The sequence below is a fragment of the Spermophilus citellus genome (assembly GCF_964194105.1).
Source record: "Spermophilus citellus genome assembly, chromosome: 12".
NCBI lineage: Eukaryota > Metazoa > Chordata > Mammalia > Rodentia > Sciuridae > Spermophilus > Spermophilus citellus.
Window position 1 is genome coordinate 91,310,749 of NC_138198.1, and position 23,589 is coordinate 91,334,337.

At 38.8% G+C, this 23,589-nt stretch overlaps 1 protein-coding gene across 2 annotated transcripts in view; it reads right to left on the reverse strand.

Annotated features, from left to right (window-relative positions):
• Nucleotides 1-23,589, reverse strand: part of GAREM1 (GRB2 associated regulator of MAPK1 subtype 1) — a 186,721-nt gene that overhangs the window by 105,411 nt on the left and 57,721 nt on the right. For both annotated transcript variants that reach the window (XM_081263351.1, XM_081263350.1), the window contains exon 2: nt 15,411-15,551. In XM_081263351.1, the coding sequence (XP_081119477.1) occupies nt 15,411-15,551 (141 nt within the window). The remainder of the gene's footprint in view (nt 1-15,410; nt 15,552-23,589) is intronic.

Genomic DNA, 23,589 nt, shown 5'->3' on the forward strand with positions numbered 1-23,589 from the left:
CAATGGCATCAGTATCATAAGGCTGTTGTTTGTTTTAAGCAACAAGGAAGGTGAGGTTGAACCTGAGTCTCTGCCAGGAATCACAGAGATCACCCAAGGTGGTTGTTGCCACCTAAGCATCTTAGAGACAAGGTCACTCTGGGTCTGGTGTGACTCCTGGGTCAGTGTGGCATTGCCCCAGCCACCAGGTGTGAAGACAGTGTCCAGGTGAGTGGGCCGCAGCACTAGAGGACAATGTCCCTCTCAATGTCAACATGCTTGAGAGCTGCCACATGGAAACTCACGAGAACCACTATACAAAGGAGAAGATAATGTCTTCATGGCTCCTGCAACAGGTAAGAAGCCATCATCCGATTTTCCTTCCACATACTCAGAAAAGACTAGTCATTTGATGTATCTGTGTGCACCTAGGAGAGTGGGGTGCAGGTGAAGTGAGTTATAAATGCCAGGAATTTCGTAGTTCCACTTCAAGGTCTTCATTCTTTACCTTTCTTTTTTTTTTTTTTTTTGGTACTGGAGATTGAACCCAGGGGGTGCCGTATCCCCAGCCCTTTCTAATATTTTATTTAGAGACAGGGCCTTGCTGAGTTGCTTAGGGCCTCACTAAGTTGCTGAGGCTGGCTTTGAACTCCCCATCCTCCTGCGCTGCTGGGATTACAGGTGTGTGCCTCTGTGCCCAGCGGTCATTCTTTACTTTTCTATGTTTGTCCTCTTAGTTCAGATATGGGAGTTTGTTCAAACGGAAGGGCTGCCTTTTCTCCAGCCCATTTACACCAAAGACCTTTGGGAACACACCAAAGACCTTCATTGGTGGTACTCCAATTCCAGGGGAAGGAACAAAAGCCCTGGCATCTGTGAGCATTTCCTAGTGGAAGAGCTATCATTAAGAGCACAGGCTGATGAGAGGGCTAAAGGTAAGGGAGAGATGGAAAAAGAGAACAATTACAGCCTCAATCACAGTGCTTTCTCACACCTGAGATTGTATCATCCCTTTCCTCATGATTCATATGGCCTTCCTGTGAAAGAATCTGGAATAGTCCCTCCAGAGTCCTGAGACTCAAGGAACAATGGAATATATTATGTGCTCCTTCCACTTGACTTGTGCAATTTGCTCATTACAAAGGGCCATTCCCACCTACTGCCAAAGGGTTATCTCTGAAACACAACACCAAGCCATGAGAATAAGCTTACTGCTCACAGGATATGGTTCAAGCCCTTCCAGAAGGTTCACAAAAACATTGAGATTGGGCCATGGTAGCGGGCTGCAGGTTAAGTGCTTAGGCTCTGCAACTAGGAGGCTATAGGTCTGACTCCCTATTTCACCTTCTGACTGGAGGACCCAAACCTTGCTTTCCTGATCTAGAAAAGGACAGTTTTTATATTAAATGAGATAATGGTAGTGTGCAACACACTGACCTAGCCACCATGTGATAGGTGCTTCCTGATGTTCAATTAGTAATGATCCTCACTTCGACACTGCCAATCATTCTTCCACTCTCTGTATCCATCCACTGCCAGCATCTAGTAGGTATTCGATCATTCAGTTACTACCTGAATCACTCCACATACCGGAAGGGCGACTGCTTCAACATCCATGTTCCTATTTTCTAGATTAGGTTCTCTTTGCAGTTGCCTGAACTTAAGAACAAAACAATACTGCTATTAAAATGCTGGGGGGGAAATGCTGGGAAGAATAAAGAATTAGCAATATAAGAAAAACAATGATATGCTTTTGCAGGGGTTGGGGAGGTAGATCAAGGAAAGACCCAGATTATGACCTCATATGGATAGATGCTAAATTCTTAATTTCAGAGCATTTGAAGCACCATATGTCATGTAGCTGTGTATCTGATCTGTAGCAGGTAGACCTGGTTTTCTTTTAAATCTGTTTATTCTAGGCATTGATACATGTACTTTTCTTAAAACAAAGGATGAAGAAAAAGGATAGTTCTGTTAGATAAACAAAGCTTTGCAACTGAAGGGATTGCTCTACTGTTGTTGCCTGGATATGCTGGCCATGACATGTAGGGCTGCTGTCAGACTTATGCAGTGTGTGAAGAAAGTAATGTGGACTCACCATCTATTGAATTTTTCTTTTTCCAGTCTGGGAAATGACTGGTTATATCCTAAAAGTCAACTCTTGACACTGATTTTACTAGACAATGTATCTGACAGTTTCTATTAAAAAGTTAAAATTTGGCCAGGTGTGGTGGTGCATGCCTGTCATCCCAGCAGCTCAGGAGGCTAAGGCAGGAGGATTACAAGGTCACAGCCAGCCTCAGCAACTCAGTGAGGCCTTAAGCAACTTAATAAGACCTTGTCTTAAAATAAAAAATAAAAAAGGGCTGGGGATGTGACTCAGTGGTTAAGAGCCTGTGGGTCCAATCCCTAGTAACACCCCCAAAAGTTAAGTTTTGATAATGTAGGGGAATATAAAACTGATTACAATAATAATAAAGAAAGTAACCTAGTTTTTCTATCTTGGCACCATTTAGGGCTGGACAATTCTTTGCAGCAGCAGTAGTCTGCAGCCTTGGTTTCTACCCACCAGACCACAGCAGCTGCCCTCCAGCTGTGACCACCAAGTATGTCTCTAGACATTGCAGTTGTCCTTTGAGTGGGGAAGTGGGTGTAAACCTTCAACCTGGTTGAAAATAATGGTCTACGTTAAACAGAAAACAATTATTTTTTTCCTTAAATAAAGAAATAATAGTGAATCATGAGAAATTCCTTAACAGATGTTTTGAGCTTAACCAGTTGACCTACATTACACACATTTTCCTTCACAGAGAAATTTATCATCATATTGAAAATATATAACCATAATATTTCATGTGATTCATCACTGTCCTAGATTTTGACACAAAGAACAAATTCTAACTGGATGTAGGAAATACATAATTGTTAAATACAGGTAAAATGATCAAGCTTCATGGTATTCATCTTTTAGAGCCTGAGGTTTGTATATACCTTTTTTTTTTTTTTCGATATCCTGATCATTTACTCCAAATACACTTTTCTAGAAAACTACTAACTCTAAGTACCAGGCGGGCCCAAGAAGTTAAGAAGAGTATTTTTTTCCAGTCTAGAGTCTAATATCTGAGATGATGAGAAACTTTTACTGGAAGGCCCCATGTGTCCCAAAAGATGACAAAGAATTTTAAAAAGAAATCTAAATCTTTATCTTCTTATTCTAATATTTAGGAAGAACTTGAAAGGTTGCATTTTGTTGACAAAATTTATTCTAAGGGGAAAGGGTGCTGTAGTAACAAAGAAAATACTAGAAATAAGTTAAGGCCATTAGGAAAAAGTGTGTGTAAGCAAAGAGAGGACAGGAGAGGCGAGGAGAGGAAAGAGATCCATTTCCTTAAAAACTGGACAAAAGCTTTTTAAAATTCTCAGATTTACCTCCCCTGTTTCCACACTCCTTTTATCTAGACATCAACTTTTAGCTCATCAGACCTCCACCAGCCCAGCTCTTCATACTCTTCCATCAGGTCGATTTCAACAACTTCCGAATCAGTTTTCCCACCAGCAGTCTCCTGCTGCCTTTGCCTCTTCTACTCCCAATGGATTTAACTCACAAGTAAAACAGATTCTGTGAGTGCCTCCCCAGGCACAGAGGTTACAGGTCCAGTCGTCTACCTGGATTCAAATCCCTTGCCGTTTCCTACGTACTAGACTTCCAAACTTACCTCCTCAATGTTCCTCCCCTATCCCATACCCATTTAAGAGATGCCCACTGTTTCCATTAAGCCAAAGCTTTGTTCAAGCTGGTAACATGGAAGATGCCTTGTCCTCCATGTCTGTCTAAAGCCTTCAGGTCCCAGTCCCAGATAGCAGCCACTGCCCCTCCTTCAACAGTCCCACGTGGCATCCAGTTGCACTTCCATGAAAGCAATCCCTATGACTCCCTATGGTCAAAGTGAGATGTACAGTTACATCTGCCTGTTTCAAGGGAGTAAGAGACCAGACTTGTTTCCTAAGTGGTTCTTGGACATCTCTGGAAACCCACTTAAAAAAATAAAAAAGTCCTTAAAAGATGAATCAATTTCTGTTGGGTCAGAATTATTTACTGAGCCCTTATGTTCAAGCCTGTGCAGGATGCTGATAGGATCAATCCTACTCAAGACTATCCTTGAGGAGCCTTTAGTAATGGGAAAAAAATAAGAGCTAGACAACTTGTTCTAGACACAAATGGTTACAGGGGTGCTGAAGTAGAAGGAAGGAGGAAGAGTATCTGTATGGCGTGGAAGATGGGGAAAATTTTCTGGAGGAAAGCGGTATTTGAGGAAAGACCTCACAATTGGGGAGTGACTATGACAAAAGAGAAAACAGAGCAAGACAAGCAGAGCCTATGTGAGTGACAAGCAGCCTGGACTGGCTCATTCCCCAGGGGCATCTGTTGGACTTCAGGGCCCAGCACTAATCAAGAGCTTATATCATATCACATGGGGAAAGTTCTGAAAGGTCTTGGCCAGTCATTAAATGAACAGAGGTGCACTTGAGAAGAACAATCTGACAATCACATATAAAAGGACCTATAGGAGAACGGCAGGTCTGGAGCAGGTGAGAGAGCTGGGCTTGGCTGAAAAGCAAGAACAGCTTGTTTCAGGATCAAGGGAGCAAAATCAAGATTAGACACACAGTTACCTTGGGGGCAAGGAGGAAAGGGCCTGGGGTGGATGGAGGACTGGTTTCCCCACACATTTATGTCTAGTTTCATAAGTGGAAAAAAGTTGGGACTATTAAACGTTGTATAGGGCCGTAAGAAAAAAACAAATAAATAACTGCCACTGAGTATTAAAACTTAGGGAATGCAAAAGGCACGACTGGAGAAATGGAATGTCTATGTGCCCACTGCATTTCATTTACCTACAATGATTTTTAACATCTAGAAAATAAAAGCTCTGTGTTTATTTTGCTTGCCTCACATTCACTAACTGGCCTGACTCACGGAGAGGGGTAAATCCCACGATGTTCCGTCAGCCAGTTCTGACAAGCTGGAGTACTGTGTAATGTTCAGCTAAGAAAAACCAACATGGAAGCATTTGAATGATCTATCCTCTTGTCTCAAGTGGCAGAAGTTTGCACAATACACTTGGTTTTGCAGTTTTCCTGTTGGAGTCCACTAAACAACTACCCACATGGGTCAGAGTCTTACCAGAAAGCCAGCATACAATTTTCCCTGGACAGTCAGTCAGAAAGGCAAGTGATTCTAACCCTAAGAAATGGAGTGGAGTGATTTCCAAAAGTTTTACTAGCATCAAATTCAATTTTGGAACACGTTGGTAAGTCTGTTTTCCGCAAAGAGAGAAAGCTCAAGGCAATTCCGAAAAAGCTAAAAGGGAACCTTTTGAAAGGTCACACTAATTTTTAGAGGTACAAATCCAATATGGAAACCAAATTATGAAGTGAGACAAATGTATTCCCACCCATGCTATAAACACTCCATTAACAGTGTGGTCACAGGCGGCTTGTTCAAACTTTCCGCCTGATGTTAATCACATTATCTCATAGGTTAAAATGTACTTGAACTGGAGTTAGCCCTTTCCAGTACCAACTTTCCATTGAGTGCCTAAACAGAAGTAGAAAGGAAATACAAAATGGCAGCCTAGGAGTTTTGAACCTCATATGCTATTTCTGATTTGGGTGAGAGTTTTTTTTTTTTTTGGTTTTGTTTTTAGGTTTCTGGGATTTTTGTTTGTTTGTTTGTTTTTAATCTTGTTTTTTTTTTTTTTTTTTTTGTATAGTCAGCATATGCTTTGCAAGGATGATGAGCATAAACAGGCTGAAATGTGGAAATACCAACTGAGGAATTCTAAAATTTTTATTAAAGTGATTTTTTTTTTTTTACCAGTGTTTATAGGATAATCCAAAAAAGCCACTTGGTGTGACATGAAAGAACTTTCCAATGTATTTGTTCATATTCCCTTTTTCTTCCCCATATCTCCCATAAAGTTTCTATTTTAAGAAGAAAATAAAGGGGAAAAAAGTAGTTCCTTTCTCCCTAAGTTTTACATCTATCCACCAATCCCTCTCCCCCCTTAACACTTCAGGCACTAAATTGGGTCAACCCCTGGAAACCAGCCACAATCTCCATAGGAAGCCACTAGCTAAGGTGGTTCTACTCTGGAAAAAACAAAACCACTTATTCCTAAGTTCACCTTTCACTGTACTGTTTCCACAAACATTTGATACTGGAACAAAATGACCCAGCGAAAAGGGAACTTTCACCCCTAGAAAAATCAGACTATATAATTCAAGGAGGAAAGCAGAGTGGTTTTGGTAAGAATATCACTTAAGAGTTCCACAACACAATTAACTTTGCTGCTGGCTGCCATGTCACCAAGTCATTTTCTTATCCTTTACTAAAGTTTTCAAATATAGAAAATCAGGGTAATGAACAGCAACATTCCCTTTACCTAGTTTTAACAGTTTGCCAGATATCCATCTGTTTTTATCCTTATGTTTTTGCTAAAGTATTTTATAAATTTTAATCATATTTTACCCCTAAGTAATCCAGTATGTCTCCAAAAGATGAGAATATGTCCCACCATAACTATAAATGCCAAAATCATAACTAACAAAACCAAAATAATTCACTAATATCGTTTCATCTTGAATTATCATTCACATTCAAATTTCCTTGGGTTACAAGCAAAGAGAAGTGAGACTAGCTATACCAAAGTCATACCAAAGACTGATAACCTTCAATTCATTCTTGAAGCAAAGGTAGATATTTATATAATTTATACTGCCCTTCAGTTCATTGGAAGGGGCTCAGAAGCAAAGTCTATTTGAACTTCCCCTACTCTTAATTCTGCTCCCATTTCCCCCCCAAGGAAGGCCATGGAAACTAAGAATTTTTTTCCCCCCAAGCTGGGTCATAAAACCTAGAGCCCATTCTCTCCTGAGCCTGCCATAAATCCCAGAAATATTACTCTAACCTCCCTACCATGGCTCCACCTTTCTGTGAAGGAGCTGGCCATAAAGAAATTCTTTACTGTGTCTGATAATACCTCATGGGACTCTCATTCTAGAAGGGGTTCTGCCCTCTACCTGGGAGGAAGGAACAACACACAGAAATATCATGGAAAGTCTGAACAAACCTTGATGGTTCCCCCTCAGTCCATGACCCTTTGTGAAAGAGTTACACTCTTTGTGGAATCACATTTCTACACGACTGTCCATCCTTCAGTATAAAAATCGACATTTTTCACTGGATCTTTATTCTGAAGGCTTCCACGTCATGTAAAGCTTTGATAAAATAAACCTGCTATGCTTTTCTCTTACTAACCTGGTTTTTGTTAGGAGTGCCAGCTGTGGCCCTTGTGAGTGGTATGGAAAGGGATCATACCTCTCCACCTTGAAGAAACAGCAAGTGCCTCTTGTGGGAAAAGTGGCAGAAACAATTTCCCTGACATCAAGCTGTTATATTACTTAATTATTTTCTCTCTCTTTTCTCTTTAGAATCATTCCACTTAGCCTAGAAAGATTCCTCAGGTTGCATTATTCTTTAAACATTAAATATTTAAAAGGGTTGTGTGTGGTGGCACACACCTGTAATTCCAGTGGCTCAGAAGGCTGAGGCAGGAGGATCATAAGTTCAAAGACAGCCTCAGCAATAGCGAGGCGCCAAGCAATTCCATGAGACTCTGTCTCTAAACAAAATACAAAAAAAGGTCTGGGGATGTGGCTCAGTGGTTGAGTACGAGAGAGAGAGAGAGAGAGAGAGAGAGAGAGAGAGAGAGAGAGAGAGAGAGAGAGAGAGAGAAGGGGAGGGGAGGGGAGGGGAGGGGAGGGGAGGGGAGGGGAGGGGAGGGGACGAACGAATGAACATTAAAAGACTTTTATTCCTGTATCCTTTCTTGGCTTCCTTTTAATACAAAAATCTTAGAAAACAATTGATTCTTGCTTGCTGTCAGACTTCTCACTCATTTCTATATGATCTAATTTTCCTGTTTTATTCATTGAGACTGCCCTGTTGAAGATAACCAGTTTCCTTAGTCTCTGTGTGAAAGACCCTTCCCCTGGCCTTTGTTCAACTCTGGGCCCAGCAGGTCCCCTCTCTGTCAAGCTAGAAGCTCTCCTGGGAGCTCTTCCTGTCTTTTCCTTCTTCCTGGCAATTACTCAGAAATAGGAATAATGTTACTTCTATGGAAATGATGTGTATATGTTAAAGTCAAAACTTAATTGTTTACTTAAATTTTCCCTGGAGTTGGAACACAAGTGGGGAACTATATGTGAAAGGAAAGAAAACAAAAGGTTTACTCATATACGGGTTGATTCTAACAGACCTCTCTTCTCTAGGATGCATACACACCTTCCACATAGAAGGTGCCTTCTAGCACTTTCCAAGGCATAGTGGTGAGGGAAGCAGGCTATGGGGCCACATACCCTCAGCTGGGATCACACTTATTGGCCGTATTATATGACAAGATACTTAACATCCCTCAATCTCAGTTTGTACTTCCCTGAAATACAGATAATAATGGAATAAACCTCATGTTTTTGTTGTGAAAGGTATATGAAGAAATCAAGGTAAAGGCTGAGTTAACAAATGCCTAGGAAATAATAAGCACTAAATACATTTTAATTGTTAACAGTGACCTAAAGATTCAATCATGAAAAATGGTTACTCCTTAGATCTTTTAATATTTATTCATGGCAAAACTGGCTGGGATAAATGTTCCTTAACATACCAAATTAGCACATTTCAAAAGAAAGTTCAGTTATTTTCCATCTTATCACAGAAGCTTCATCCCATGTGACAGAGAAAGTACACAAAGTGTTGTTCAACATTAGCAGTTACTTTTGTAAACTGATGATTCATGCCAATTAAACGTGCAACCCAGGAGAATAAAATTAGCTTGTTTCAACATTTCCTTTTGTTCAGTAATTACAATTCAAGGTTCTGTTAGATACTGCGTTACTATAATTTTGCCCATGAGACAGACACTGCACATCCCACATTTTTAAAATCAGGCTCTGCAGATGTAAATCCAGGTGCTTGCTGAATAAGGACCTCGAAGACTGCATAGGCATTTCTTACCAACCTTGCACGCAAGTGTCACTTATTTCTGTACATATTGCAGCTCGGAGGGAAAGCACTGAGATCATTTTAGCTTGTTATAGATTCACGGGATTTGCAGGAGGATGAGCATTTAAAAATAGAAGTCAAACGAGGCTGGAGTTTTATCTCAGATGCTTATGTTCATGGAGCAATCTGTTCATCCATGACGACAGCGAGCACTCCATTGAATGATTTAAATTTTCATAAAGCTACTCAGTATTCTATTACTTTGAAAATTGGTGAACCACAGATGCAGAGACGCCTCATATTTGGATACCTTTAGCTTCCCAAAGTTATGTCTTGGTAAGGTCTTCTTTGGTTTTTATAAGAAGGGTGTGAGAGAAGAGTCCCTTATTCCAAACTCATCATGTGCCAGCACAGTGTTGAGTCATTAGGGACTTGAAGTTTAGATTCCATTTAAAGAAAACAAATATCAAATCTACATATTACACCAAATATGTAGATCCTAGAAGAGGGTCACATAAGTGAGATGCATGCTTTCATGGTAAAATCTGGGTCTGCTTGACTGACTACTCTGAGGTGCAGAGACACAATGAACTTGATGAATAGATACGTGAAAGATAAAATGAAAACTTCACCTTTAAGAACTCTTGAGCTAGGGTTTGCAAAAAGTTTGTCTTTTTAGATTAGGTATTTTTTGTTCAATGTGTCAGGGTAAAAGAGAGGGAAGGATGGGCATGCAGGCTGAGCCAGCAGTGTCTGATGAAGTTCCAGGCAATTCTGAAGTTACATGTTTTGAGTGTGCAGAATGCAGAAAAAAATCTGAGTTTAATACCACACGTTTCTTAGGAAATCTTTGCCCTTCTGGTAGCAACATGAAGTCAGAAAGTTAAGATAAAATTCACCTGCAGCGCCTTTTGAATAAAACTTGTGTGAAACAGGCAGCCTCTTTCCTCAACACTGAGCCAATTTCTCTCAGTGGTTTCTTCACTGTTAGGAAAAAATGTGGTGCTGACTGAACACATTTTATCTCTTTTATCAAATTGATTACTTGTTATACCAAAAAATCTTCCTGTTTTCCAAAATTAAAACTTTTTTTTTTTTTTTTTTTTTGCCAGAATGAGGAAAGTTTTTTTGTTCTTTGGTTCTAGGGATTGAACCCAGGGGTATTTTACCACTGAGCTTCATCCCTAGCCCTTTTTATTTTATTTTTGAGACAGGGTCTTGCTACATTGCTGAGGCTGGCCTCAAACTTATGCTCCTTCTTTCTCAGTCTCTCTAATTACTAGGATTCCAGAGTGTGTGCCACTGTGCCTAGCTAAAAAGAGGAAAGTATTTGTCAAAAGCACACCTCTAATCATCTCAGAATTTGGAATAAAGAATTTTATACTTCCATTTCAGAGTGTAGTTGTAACAGACTTCAAGTCACAGTTTTTCTCAAAGTTTTATGACGTTATTTCTTTTCACAGGAGGAATTTCATGAAAGTCTTTGATGTGAAACATGGGTAAGGCACTCTTGAGTCATGATTTTTTAAAAGTGCTCAGTCTCACCACTTTCCAAGGGGTATGTGAACACTACTGCTGTGTGTGGCTGCCCAGGCAGTGCACTGCCCAACTCCATGGGACTCTATCTATAAAACCACAAAGTGAGAAGCACTGCCTGGAACAGAATGTGATGTTGCAGCCCTGACTCAAACAGTATACTGACTGAGAAGAATGCTTGTTACCCACACCAGAAGACAAGGGTATACCTGAAAAAGACAGAGGGAGATAAAAATACTAGCTCATACCCCAATGCACAAATCTGGGACAATATGGGCGCTAATATAAATTAGGAGAGTAATATGTTGTAATCCCATCAAATAACACAGAATCTGTATGTCATGCTGATTACAACAGATAAGTAAGTAACAAATGGGAAGGAAAGAAATGCTTTTCCTTTCCATGGAAGAAGGCTAAGAAATAAGAAGGAATGATGCAGTAAATGTTTTGCCACCTTCAAGTAAAAACAAAATTAGATAGAAATCTTCAACAGAATTGCAGAATCAGGTTAGGGAGGAGGGGCTGGAAGTTTTAGAGAAGGAGCAAGGATACTTATAGGGTCTTGAAGTATCCTCTCTCAAACTCCCTAGTAATGCCAATTACACAGCCAAAGCCATCAGACGACAACTTAATCTAAGTGACCAAAACTGACATCACCAACAAGGGACACAAGGACATCCCTGGTGCTAAACTGTAATTCCTGAGAGAGACACATCATGTACGTGGTAATCCAGCCCCAAATGCACAGCCTGAAACTCATCACAAGGAGAAGGGAGACCCAAAGTGAGGGCTATTCTATAAAACAACTTGCCTGCACTCTTCAGAAAATGTCTACATCCCAACACACAAAGACAGCTGAGGAACGGCTCCAGATTAAAGTAGGCTAAAGAGACGTGACAGTGAAATACGATACATGGTCCCAGGCTGGATGCTGTCCTGGAGGGGAAAATGCAAGAAGGGACACTGTTGGGACAACTGACAAAACTGGAATATGGACTGTAGATTAAAGTATTAAGTGTTCTGAATTTGCTAAGAGTTACATAAGAGGATATCCTTGCTCTGAGGAAATGCACAGTGAAGTATTAGGGGATGTGTGCTGTCTACTCTCAAACGATTCATGAGAAAATACTGTGTGTGCATCCACCTGTGTGTTGGAGAGAGAGAGAAAGAACAAACATGACCAAATGATGCTAAAATGGGCATAACTGGGTAAGTGATATAAGGTAGCACACTATTACAAAGTCAAAATGAGAGTTTTTAAACATCAAAGCAAAACAAAACAACAACAGAAAGAAAACAAACAAACAACCACCAAAACAATTTTGAGGGATGTCATTGTTCAGCCGGCTTCAATGAAGGAAATTCAATTAGTGATACAAGATAAAGAGTTAAATCTTTAGAAACATTCTGTTAGTAGCATTATCATGATGGTCACTATTAACATTTATGGAGCACATAAAAAGTACTAAGCACTCTGAAAAGGGTTTCACACGCATTATCTCTTTTATACTTTATAACCACTTTAGGAGCAGGACACTATAATTACCCCCACTTTACAGATGAGGAAAATAAAATTTAAAGAGATCTGTTAACTTGCCTAAAGTAAAACAGACAGTAAATGAAAGAACTGGGAATCAAACTATGCTGTTTGATTTTAAAGCTGGTGGGCTCTACTTTAATTATTAACTATTTATTAATTTCCCTCAAAGAATGAAAGATTAATCACCATCCTAGATGAAATTTCTGACAAATTAGTCAAATATGCATGGATAAAAGTAAGCTAGAGAGATATAAATGATGTTTTTTGGTCTCCACAACGTACTTTATGTTCTTTTTCTTCATAATAAGCACATGCTTCAAAACAAAATATATGCTACTACAAGATGAACATGGTGATGCATACCTGTAGTCCCAGATTCTCAGGAGGCTCAGATAGGAGAATCCCTTGAGCCTAGGAGTTTGAGACCAGCCTGATCAAGAGAGCAAGACATCATCTCAGGAAAAACAAACAAACAAACAAAAACAGTGTGTAGTGCCCAGTGTGTGGAGTCACATAACTTTGGAAATGATCACATCCAGATTCATAAGTCTCAATTTTACACTGTAATCAGAATGCAATGCCCTCTTTTTTTATTGGTTAGCTAATAGTTGTTTTTATTTTTTAAAATAACTAGTAAGTCACTAAATTTGTCTCTGTAAACTTTGCTAAAGGAACTTTCTTGGTGTTATCTCTAGATGTCATATCCCTAAACAAAATGATCACTTACCTATCTGCACCCCAAAACTTCTTCTACCTAAGTGTCCTGCTGAAGCAATTCAGGCAGACAGCTCAGGAGCATCACTGACCATCCATTCTATTTTGCTTAATGGCAAATGACCTCATAAACCATTTGAACCTATTTCAATTTTTTCTTTCTTTAATATGTTTTATCTGCTTTCATGTAAAGTGGTGTGATCCTAGTGTCCATATTTCATTTTAATCTTGGCACCTCAATTTCATTAAAAAACAATATGTATCATTTATAACAGGATGCCCAGTTTCCCAGTTATATTCATCATCATTTTCCTTAAAAACAGAGTAAACTGCTGAATGTACCATCTCTGTCTTTCCAGTGAAAACTGAATGGCTGTGAGTACAAAAACATACGTTCAAATACTATTATTACATTTGCAAATATTTTTAGGTGTTTGGAGATATCTTATTTATCATCTGCCACTGTGGATGTCCACTCCCAACTTTGGTTGCATTTTTTAACCATGAGGAGCTTTTAAAATCCTTTAATTAGTTCCACACTGCAGACCTATTAAACCAGAACTTCTGGAGTTGGGGCCCTGTCCTCTAAAACTCTCTTAGGTGATTCCACTTGTAGCCAAGTTTGGGATCCCTAGGTCCAGCATCTACCTCCATCAAAAAGTGTATCACTTCTGTACCAATTCAAGGGGTAGGCAAGAGTTTCTCAGAAATGCTTTAACTTGTTAAAGGCTCTATAGTCCAACTGGTGAAAACGTGGGTACACAGGAAGAGGTTAACTGAAGAGTGACCAAATGTGCCCAATGAATGTGACATAGTGAGTACATCGGGAGACCACATGGGGCAGTGGAGAGCCCCTGCACACTCCCAACCCAATGGCAGGCTCCGAGAAGCAGCAAGGCTGAGGGAGTCCACTCTAGTGGGGATAACGGTACAAATGGAAAAGTGTCCTAGGTATTCAGGAAACAGTGGGATGTCTAATCTAGCCAGAAAGGAAGCTTCACTCTCCAGAGTAGAAAAGGCTGGAGAAGTAGCCTGGAACTCTGGGGAGAATTACCCAACAAGGCCAAGAATCTAATGCAGCAGGAAGTCTCCAGAGATCTGAGGAAGTGACCAAACCAAAGCAATCCTTTGGGAAGACCGATTTGGCAAAGCTATTCACAGTGATTTTGGGGGGAAGACTAAAATTATGCAGTTTGCTAATAAAAAGAATACAGCAGATTAGGTAAAATCATAGAGGCGGACGAAGCAATATAACCATTTACTTTTCTTTTTGGTTTTCTACAAAGAAATCAGAATTTGAGCTTGCTAAAAATAATGGGAAAATCACCTGCTGTGGGAACCACAGGGAGAGAGAATGGGCAGCCTTGAGGGTTTGTCTCATTCTCTGCACCTAGGAAAACTGGTCCATTGTCCTGGCTCCTTTCTCCCAAGTGCAATCTCTTCGGCACCCAAGTGTTTTTCTGTTTTCATGAAAGCTACTCATAGGACTAGGAGATATTCTAAAGGACCAAGATTAAGGCCAGAGAAATTCTCACTTTCTTATAATATTTTGAATAAGAAGGATCTTTGAGTGGCTTAGTGATCCCTTAGTCATATTAGCAATTAAAGACTTCCATGAATTGAAAAGGGTACCAAAGCACCCATTCAAAAAACATTTATATATTGAAAAAAAAAATTACTATTGTTCTAGACAGTGGGGATTCTGCCAAGATCCCTTTTCTAAATAGACAACTTCTTCAGCATTGTAGAGGCCAGTCCAAAAAAAGTTAGTCTAGGGCTATACAATTTATGCTCAATTGTTTAAAATGTTCTGCTATTGACTTTTTAAAAAACAAGCAATAACAGTGAAAAAAAATTAAGATTCTTTATATAATGAACTATACTCACCAGAACAAAATATAAAGCAATACTAGGGTTTTTTTTTTTAAACATTTATAAGCTACCACTATTGAGTTTATTCAAAACACTAAACATATCCCAAGCTCAGTGCTGGTTATAGAATGAGCTCAATAAAAATTAGTTAAAGGGCATTGTTGAAGTGAATGGAGTTCAAAGAGAGGTGAGAAGGCAGCTATTATCCCCACGGAATTGGAGCAGTGAGATCATCGCAGGGGCTGTGTTCGGAAAACCTCCTTGAAAAGAAGGACACGCCCACTCAGGTATCTGAACTTCCAAGCCAATACTTTCAAACTAGACTCAGTGGCCATTTGTGCAATGACACCTCCTGAAATCATTACGTCATAGTCATTCACAAAAGCAATGTTCAAGCTGCACAGAGTTATTCAGAGATAGGAGTGCTTAGAGCTCAGAGGGTAGCCTCACATCTTTATCTTAATTCCAAGGCTACAGAGAAGTAATTTTGTGTTTGTAAAATTTTCGTCTTATAAATATCCAGCTGCATTAATTAGAGCTATCAATAACAAAATGCATCTGAACTTTCTTTGATAGATAATCACATAAAAGTGCTCAATTTTTCTTAAGAGTCCCATTTTCCCACTGTGAAGGAAAGAAAAAAAATCAACTGTTCAAGTCCCCTTCTTCTCTTTGCCTTTTCTTGCCATTTAAGAGGAATCTTACCTGCATAGTGTACCGGAATCTCTATCTTTGGCCCAATGACGTAATGGCCCTCCTCCAGGCTATGGGCAGTGATGGTGGTCCACTGCCGGCAAGAATGAATCAGAAGGTAGTCATGCTCCCGCAGCCCTTCTATGCACTCTCCTGCAAAACACAATTTCATATAAGAAACTTAGAATTCACACCTGCTAACTCCATACTTGAGTTAAAATGTCACAAATGCAGACGTTAACAGCTCATCCCAAGATGAGACAAAGTTTACCATTTGAGTTGGCTTAAAAAAAAAAAAAAAGTATTCCATACCAAGTTGAAAATTTCACATAGGGATTCCATAAAAATCTTTCCCACCTATTTGGCAAAGTGATATTCAAATAGTTCATTAGATCTAAATGACTATATCTCAATGATAATAAACATTGTTAGAATGCCTGCAATACTCTGGCACTATTTAGATGAGTTTGTATTATTTCATGTAACAAAACAACTTTATGAAGTAGTACTGCTCCTTTTTTATAGGTGAGAAAAATCAAGGGTCAGAACGTTAGATAACACGTCTAAACTCAGATTTAATCAGGAAAAAAAAAGCCAGATTGATTTCAAAACTTACGCTCTTAATCACTATAATAAAGCTATCAGAAATGAACTTATGCCTCTGTTGAAAGAGTACTCGAAGTGAAATGCCTATATTTCCTTTTAAATTTTATATGTTTGTCAGTTCTCTCTGGCCTTCTACCAAACCTCCCAATCAATTAAGCATAATGAAGCATTATAGCACACAAAATTAATTCATCTTAATATTTTCTGGAATACCTTTTTAGCCTTTGAACTGATGGCAAACTATTGCAAAAGAGAAATCCATTCCATGAAACATTAAAAAAAATGCTTTTCAGATGGAGACATAATCCACCCTATTAAATCTGGGTTGGTTCTTTTAAATGTGTAATGAAAATATCTGAAAAGGCTAATTCCTTTACACAGAAAATAGTCTTTCTTATATTTTATGTTAACTTTATTATAACAATTAAGAGTTATTAGTGATATAAGTGTGTTTTGAAGTGGCATCTGCAGATCTCTCTAAAATTAGAAGACTCAGTACTTTTCAAATCAATAGAAAGGACAGTAATGATCAACTTGGTTATCTCAACCATAAACCATCTCATTTGTTTCCAAACCAATAATGCAATGATCCTTACAACAGTCTTAATGCAGGAGGGCTATATCTTTGCAGTAGAAAATAACAGAGTTAAAAGCTTTATTTTGGAGGACGGGCCACAAACTGGAGGCAGGAGTACATTAGCAGGTGGGGAAGGATCTAACTCATCAGGGGGCAGTTTCCAAACCAGACTCCCTGCCCTTCAAGCTTTGGGGGGAACCAGGTTTTTTCATAAATTCCTCCTTGGGGGCCACTGGTTTTCAGAAACCCTCTGCAAACCTCAAGCATGTTATGGCAGCAAAGCAGCAAGGTAAGATCTAGAACCCCTGCTCCAAAGGAAAGGTCCAGCAGACCAGGAGGGGCACACACGCAATTGGCAGAGGCTTTAGGAGCGTGAAATTTGGAGTTCAGCAGACCTGTTGGTGCTATCAATGCTGTGCCACCCACCACTGTGCAGGACCCTTCTTCTTTTCATCTATAAGATGGGGGTAGCCCTCTTCTGCTTCACAGAATGGCTGTGAAAATATACAGTGACAGACAAATGGAAAATGTGTCGTAACATGTCTGGCGAACTAGGAAAGATCAAGAAACGTCAGCTATTAACTGCACTGCATGTGTTTTTCTCTTTTTTTCCCCCTAAAATTTAATCCTCATGTAAACAATGTAATTTAGGTTGTGTGATCCTCGAACAGGAAATTACCTTCAGAGCAGTTAAGCAACTTGCTCAGAGCAGCAGAGCTAGTAAAGAGCAGAAACTAACATGAAGATCTTCCTACAATGCTCCCTGATCTTCCAACACCACACTGTCCTTTACATTGAAAACCACTGACAATAACCCAAGAAATAGGGAGAAGCTGACCTTCAGCTTCAAAGTTTTACTTATTCACTCAACCAGTACGACAAGCAGGGTTCTGAGCACCAGGGATACATCCGTGAACAAAATGAAGCACCAGTTATCTCCCAACAGGGAGGAGACAGCCAATGACCAAGGACAAAAATGAATAACTACGTTACAAATTAATCAGAAGCTGGGGGAAAAGGTGAAGGGTGAGAGGCTCACACATGCATAAGAAGGAGCAGTCAGAATGTTTGTTATTTTAAAATAGTCCCTTTTCATTGACCCAGCAAACATCTGTTGAGACTCTTCCATGAACAGACAATGGTGGGGTGTACAAAAAAATAAATAAGGAGATGTGGCTCTTGCATTCAAGAATTCCACATTCTCATGGGTGAGATGTGTTCCTGTAAGGCAGGGTGTGACCCATGCAATGCAAGAGAGACAGAGTCTACCGTGGAGACAGGGACTTCAGCAGAGGAGGTGAAGGAAGATGTTCAGGGGAAAATATAGCATTTGGGCTGCTGCTTCTTTGACGAATGAGCTGGGCTTAGATGAGAGGAGACGATGGGGAGCCATTGAAGGAAAAGGGAATGACCCAATCTCTGCTTAAGAAAATTAATCTGGTCGTATTATAAAAGATGGATGGGAGTGGGGGAGAAACCAGAGCCATGGGACAGATGCAGGAAACTCAGGGATAGCACACACAGCCATTCTGGGAAAAGAGAAAAATGTCATTTTCTGCAACTAAATTGTTATATCATAAAAACTGTTTTAATTTTATTCCACAGTGGGCTCTAAAGAGGCAGCCAAGAAATGACTGCAGTCAAGTTAATCAAAATGAAAATTTAATGTTAAATCCTACTGCTTGCTGGTGTGGTAAACACTCCAGCAAGAGGATTCAGAATGTCTTTCAAAGCCATAAAGTAGTAAGAAACCAATGCCTATCTAAGCTTACGTCTTTGTTTGTTTTGTTTTGTTTTTTAAACAACTGAACTGTGTACCTGCTTTGGGCAAAATAAGTTTCACCAAAATTGTCTAGACACAAAACTTAATAAGTTAAAATATCCTATGGTGGGCCATTAATAGAGACACTACATTAAATGAGTTCACAAAGTAAAAAAAAATTTTGTGATATAATTATCCTGTCACTTAACTACTATGTATAACGTACTAAGATTTATATATTTAGCTCAATGATGTAGTAACAAGAAGTCTAAAAGAACTGTGTGTCAAATTCCAAAATATGTAAACACAAAACTGAAATTTCCCCACATTTAGCATACTTCTGGGATCTATTTTATTTGCTTGGTTTGACCTTGTAGCCCTCAACAGTAAATCATACATACCTCTTAAAATAATTATTGATGCAAGGGTAACTTTCAAAGTCTGCTTTAAAAAAACAGTTTAAATTTCAAAATCCAAAATAAGTCTTTATAAGTTAGACAGGCCAAATGGGCCATGGATATCTCCCTTCTGTCTTTTGGCTTCTGGGCCAATATCTCCTCCTGAGTCACCTTTCCTTCCCTTGTTACCATTTCTGTGTTTCCCCTTAACATCAATCACAACAGTAGCTAAGGCTCCACCCTTGGCCTATTCCCTCTCTCTCCCCTTTACAATCTTTTTTTTTAAATTATTGATGCATTATAATTACACATAATAGTGGGATTTGCTGTTACATATTTGTAATTGCCAACAATATATTTAATATTGTTCTCCTTTACAATCTAATACATTTCTCAAGGGTTCACTTCGATATAGAAGACTCCCCAATCCACACAAGCAGTTGCTAATTTATATCCTGAGTGCCTATTTTGGACTTTGTTTTCTACACATTTCAACAGATATCTTCCTGCCATTCATTATTAGGCAGCATACATTAGTTCAACACACAATTATTGAGGACCAACTGTGTTCTAGGACCAGGGAATTAGTAAACCAAGTGCCTGCGCTCATAAAGCCGACCTCTTGGATTTTCTATCTTGCTTTTTTTTCATTTTTCTAATGTATTTAAATATTGCTACAGATATATCTTTTAAAAATACAGTATCCTATTCTGCTCATATGCCATCAATGGTGCCCATTCATTTCTTGAACCAATACTCCAGGTCCCATGATTTAGTTTCAAAAGGTCCACTACCTCACATCCCTACCCTTACACTAGAGCCCAAAGGGACAACTCTTTGTATATTTGCTGCAGTCCTCTCCTCACTTTTGTCCCTTGCCTGGGCCTTCCTCTACCCTCCAACCTCCATTTACCCAGCAACTTAACCCTAGTCACTCTCACAGACCACCTCCAATGCCACCTTCATGAATGTCTTCCTGATCCTAATCCTAACTGTGTTCATTTAAACAGCACTGATTTTGTATCTTTGCTTATATTTTATAAATTGAATTTATAAATTTGTTTTAGAGCTATGAGTATGAAAAACTTAGATAAATTTTTAATGTATACACATTGACAGGTAATGAATTTCATATGTAAATAAAATTATAATTAAAATAACTGAGAATTAGGAATTGTAAGCATTTTTTTCTGTTCTTTAAAAGTTGTTGGATATAGCCATAAAGTTTAAGAAACATGGTTGTAGGAATTAAGGAACAAAGACATTTAAGACTACAAATGCTGTTAGATGGGATCTTTAGACCTATCCATCTTAGTGTCCACAGCAATATAACAGAGCAGCCTTGCTCAGTGCCTTAGGTCTTCTTTTTTTCTTTAGGGGGGAGTACTCTTTAAATATTCTAATATAATGTTATGTTTATCTAGACTATCCCAGTGTTGAATTTTTGTTTTTTATAGTGCTTATAACTGTTTTGGCTTTGTTCACCATTACAGTTAAGCATCTGTGAATTACTGCATAGACTACAGAGTCTTTATGTATGAATTACCTAGGATGGCTTCGAATCAGTTGAAATAGTTATATAACACTTGTCACAGTAGGATGCAAGTTTCTATTAAACATTTAAAAACATTTTTAAAATAAAGATGAACTACAGGTTGAATATCCCTATTTCAAAACATAGAAATGACCCAGAACACAAAAAAAATTTTGAGTGCCAACATGATGCCACCATGGAAAATTCCACATTTGACCTCATGTAAGAGTTGCAGTTAAAATGCAATTGCCCTAAAAATACTGTATAATGGAAACCTTCAGGCCATGTGTATGTATAAGGTGTTTATGAAATATAAATGAATTGGGCTTAGATTTGGATTCTATCCCCAAGATGTAATTGCAAACATTCCAATATTTTTAAAAATCTGAAATCCCCAAACACTTCTGGTCATAAACATTTCAGATAAGGGATGGTCCATCTGTGTAAGCGTATTCAGATGACTAAATACATGTTGTTATTAAACCCACTAACCCACTACTGACCAGTTTTCTTTTTATGCATATGTAACTCAAATTTAACCATTTCTAGTCATTATTTACCTATTTATTTTATTACAGCTTTATAGTTATACATAGTAGTTGAGTTCACCCCAACAAACTATCAGTGTTTCCTTGACCTTACAATCCCTTTCATGTAGAAAGGAAATCAATTGGGTCAGTTAAATGCTCAAACCACTGGGTTTCTCTTGCATTTTAAACATTTTGAAAAGTATCTTCAATGGCAGGGACAGATCCCCAAATGAGTTTCCTCTTCTTTCCAGGCATGCAGTGGACCACAGTGCCTAACTGCCTTTGCAATTACTATTGGCAAGTCAATGAGTTCTAGTCAGTGGTGTATGAGCAGAAATGACATTTCCCACTTCTTGTCCTTACCCATAAAGCAGCTCATAAGCTATCCTTTGTGCGTTGCTAAATATTGCTACATACTGATTCCCCGGAACACCTTGGAACAAACTAAAGATAGCACAGTTGCCAGCAGTCTGGGTTCCTTAATGATATTTGGTGGACCAATGCACCAACCCTGCCCTGATGACATACTGAACTGTATGTAAGGGGTATCCTCCACTGTGTACTATGCCAGGGACATGCTGCAGCCTTCCTTTCTTATTCCAGTAGTTGGCCTACCGGAACTAACACTTCCATACACATAACCTTCAGCACCAGCAAAGTCTCCTAATTATAATGATCAAAAGCTTTTGTTATAGACGGCATTCTAAATAGTCTTCATAAATACAAACTTACCTCCACTTTGCAAAAGTAGCTTAGGTTTCGCATTTCATTCTATAAAGTGAGGGATATGAATGAAATGCTCTTTAATTAACATCCTCAAACATTGTCAATTTCTAAGGTCCTTAGGTGGTTATGCTGTCTCCCAGACAAACAAGAAAAGAATGCAGCATTGTGATACTATTTCTCTGTTCCCAAAGGACTAAAATCTGAGATCCTTGGTACTACAAAAGCACATGCGGGAAGAGGAGGTGAAGAGGTGAGGCTGTAGCAACCTGTTATGGAACAGTGGAAGAGTGATCACAAAATCAGAATACTAACACGCTGTCTACCTTGAAAAGGTGGGAGGGTACTCCAAAGAGGAAGTAAGAGAAGAGGAAGAGAATCCTGAAAGAAAACAACAATCTGGCAACTAACTATTAAGAGGGAGAAATTATAAAGTGATCAGGAAGGATGGGGGTACAGTAAATCACTGAAGCACAGGTAATGATTTGAAATCAATGGAAAATGAAGAAACCAAAGCTCTAGGAACAAAAGAATAAATTGCTTTTAGCCTAATGGTTGAGGTATTATAAGAATGTGTAAGAGTGAAGAAGAGGGAAAAGATATGGATATCAATCAAACACATGTGCTGTTTATCCACAGTGAATTGGTAACAGCTTCCCCCAAGTCATTAAATCAGAAAAAAAAATTGAAGCTTTGAAGACAGGTAGCATGAATGTAAAAAATAAAATTAGTGTCCCTCAGCCACATCAATATTTATAGCAGCACAATTCACAATAGCTAAACTGTGGAACCAACCTAGATGCTCTTCAATAGATGAATGGATAAAAAAAATGTGGCATATATATACAATGGAATAATACTCAGCAATAAAAGAGAATAAAATCATGGCATTTGCAGGTTATTGAATGGAATTAGAGAAGATAATGCTAAGTAAAGTTTGCCAATTCCATAAAAAAATGCCAAATGTTTTCTTTGATATAAGGAGGCTGACTCATAGTGGGATAGGGAGAGGGAGCATGGTAGGAATAGACAAACTCTAGATAGGGCAGAGGGGTTGGAGGGGAAAGGAGGGGGCATGGGGTAAATTAATGATGGTGTAATGTGATGATCATTATTATCCAAAGTACAGGTATGAAGACACAAACTGGTGTGAATATACTGTGTATACTACCAGAGATATGAAAATTGTTTTCTATATATGTAATAAGAATTATAATACATTCTTCTGTCATACATAAATAAAAAATAATTACATAGAAAATAAAATTAGTGTCACAAATCTGGGCAGATACGATGAATAATTTTAGCTTCCTAAAAGTCACCAATAAAATTCCACTATCCAAATGATCCTCCAAGGATGTGCACGCACCTGCGTTTCTACACTCATTCAGTCCAACAGTGCAGCCCATTGCTAGGCAATATCATTTTGTGAATCTACCCTGTGGCACAGAAAGGAAAAATGGTATCAACTACCATCAACCATGGTACCTCTGAGGTTAGTGGCTGTCCTGTTTCAATCACTTCCAGAAATGAGAACATATGTGATTATCTTAGCCCTGAGTAAGACAGTCCTGAACCTGGGCTGCATGCTCACTGTAATCATCCAGAGACTCCAAGGGCAGGTCCTCAGATGGGCCAATGAAATAAGAATTAGAGGGGGGTGTGACCCAGGAATCTGCATGTTCTAAAATTTCAGTAGTATCTCAAAGCTCAACCAGTATTCAAACAAGGGACCTGGAAACATATCTGCGTGACTCAGTTCTTGTACCTGTTTTGAGAAAGGCGAGAGATGATACAGATCAGGTGCTTAAAAGCATGAGCCACACAGTAAGCTCTCCAGAAGTGTTATTCCTATGACTGTCGTCAAATACCTCAGGTCCTAACATTCTCAGGCAGCTGAATTTGTATCATTTATTGTCATTTTTAGGTAATTTTAAATTATCATGTGTTATTTGACATTTTATGCACATATACAATGTTTCTCCAATTAGACTTTAGCATTCAAGGGAGTCAAACACTTTCTTTTTCCTCCTTCCAAACTAGGATCATTCACCTACCTGG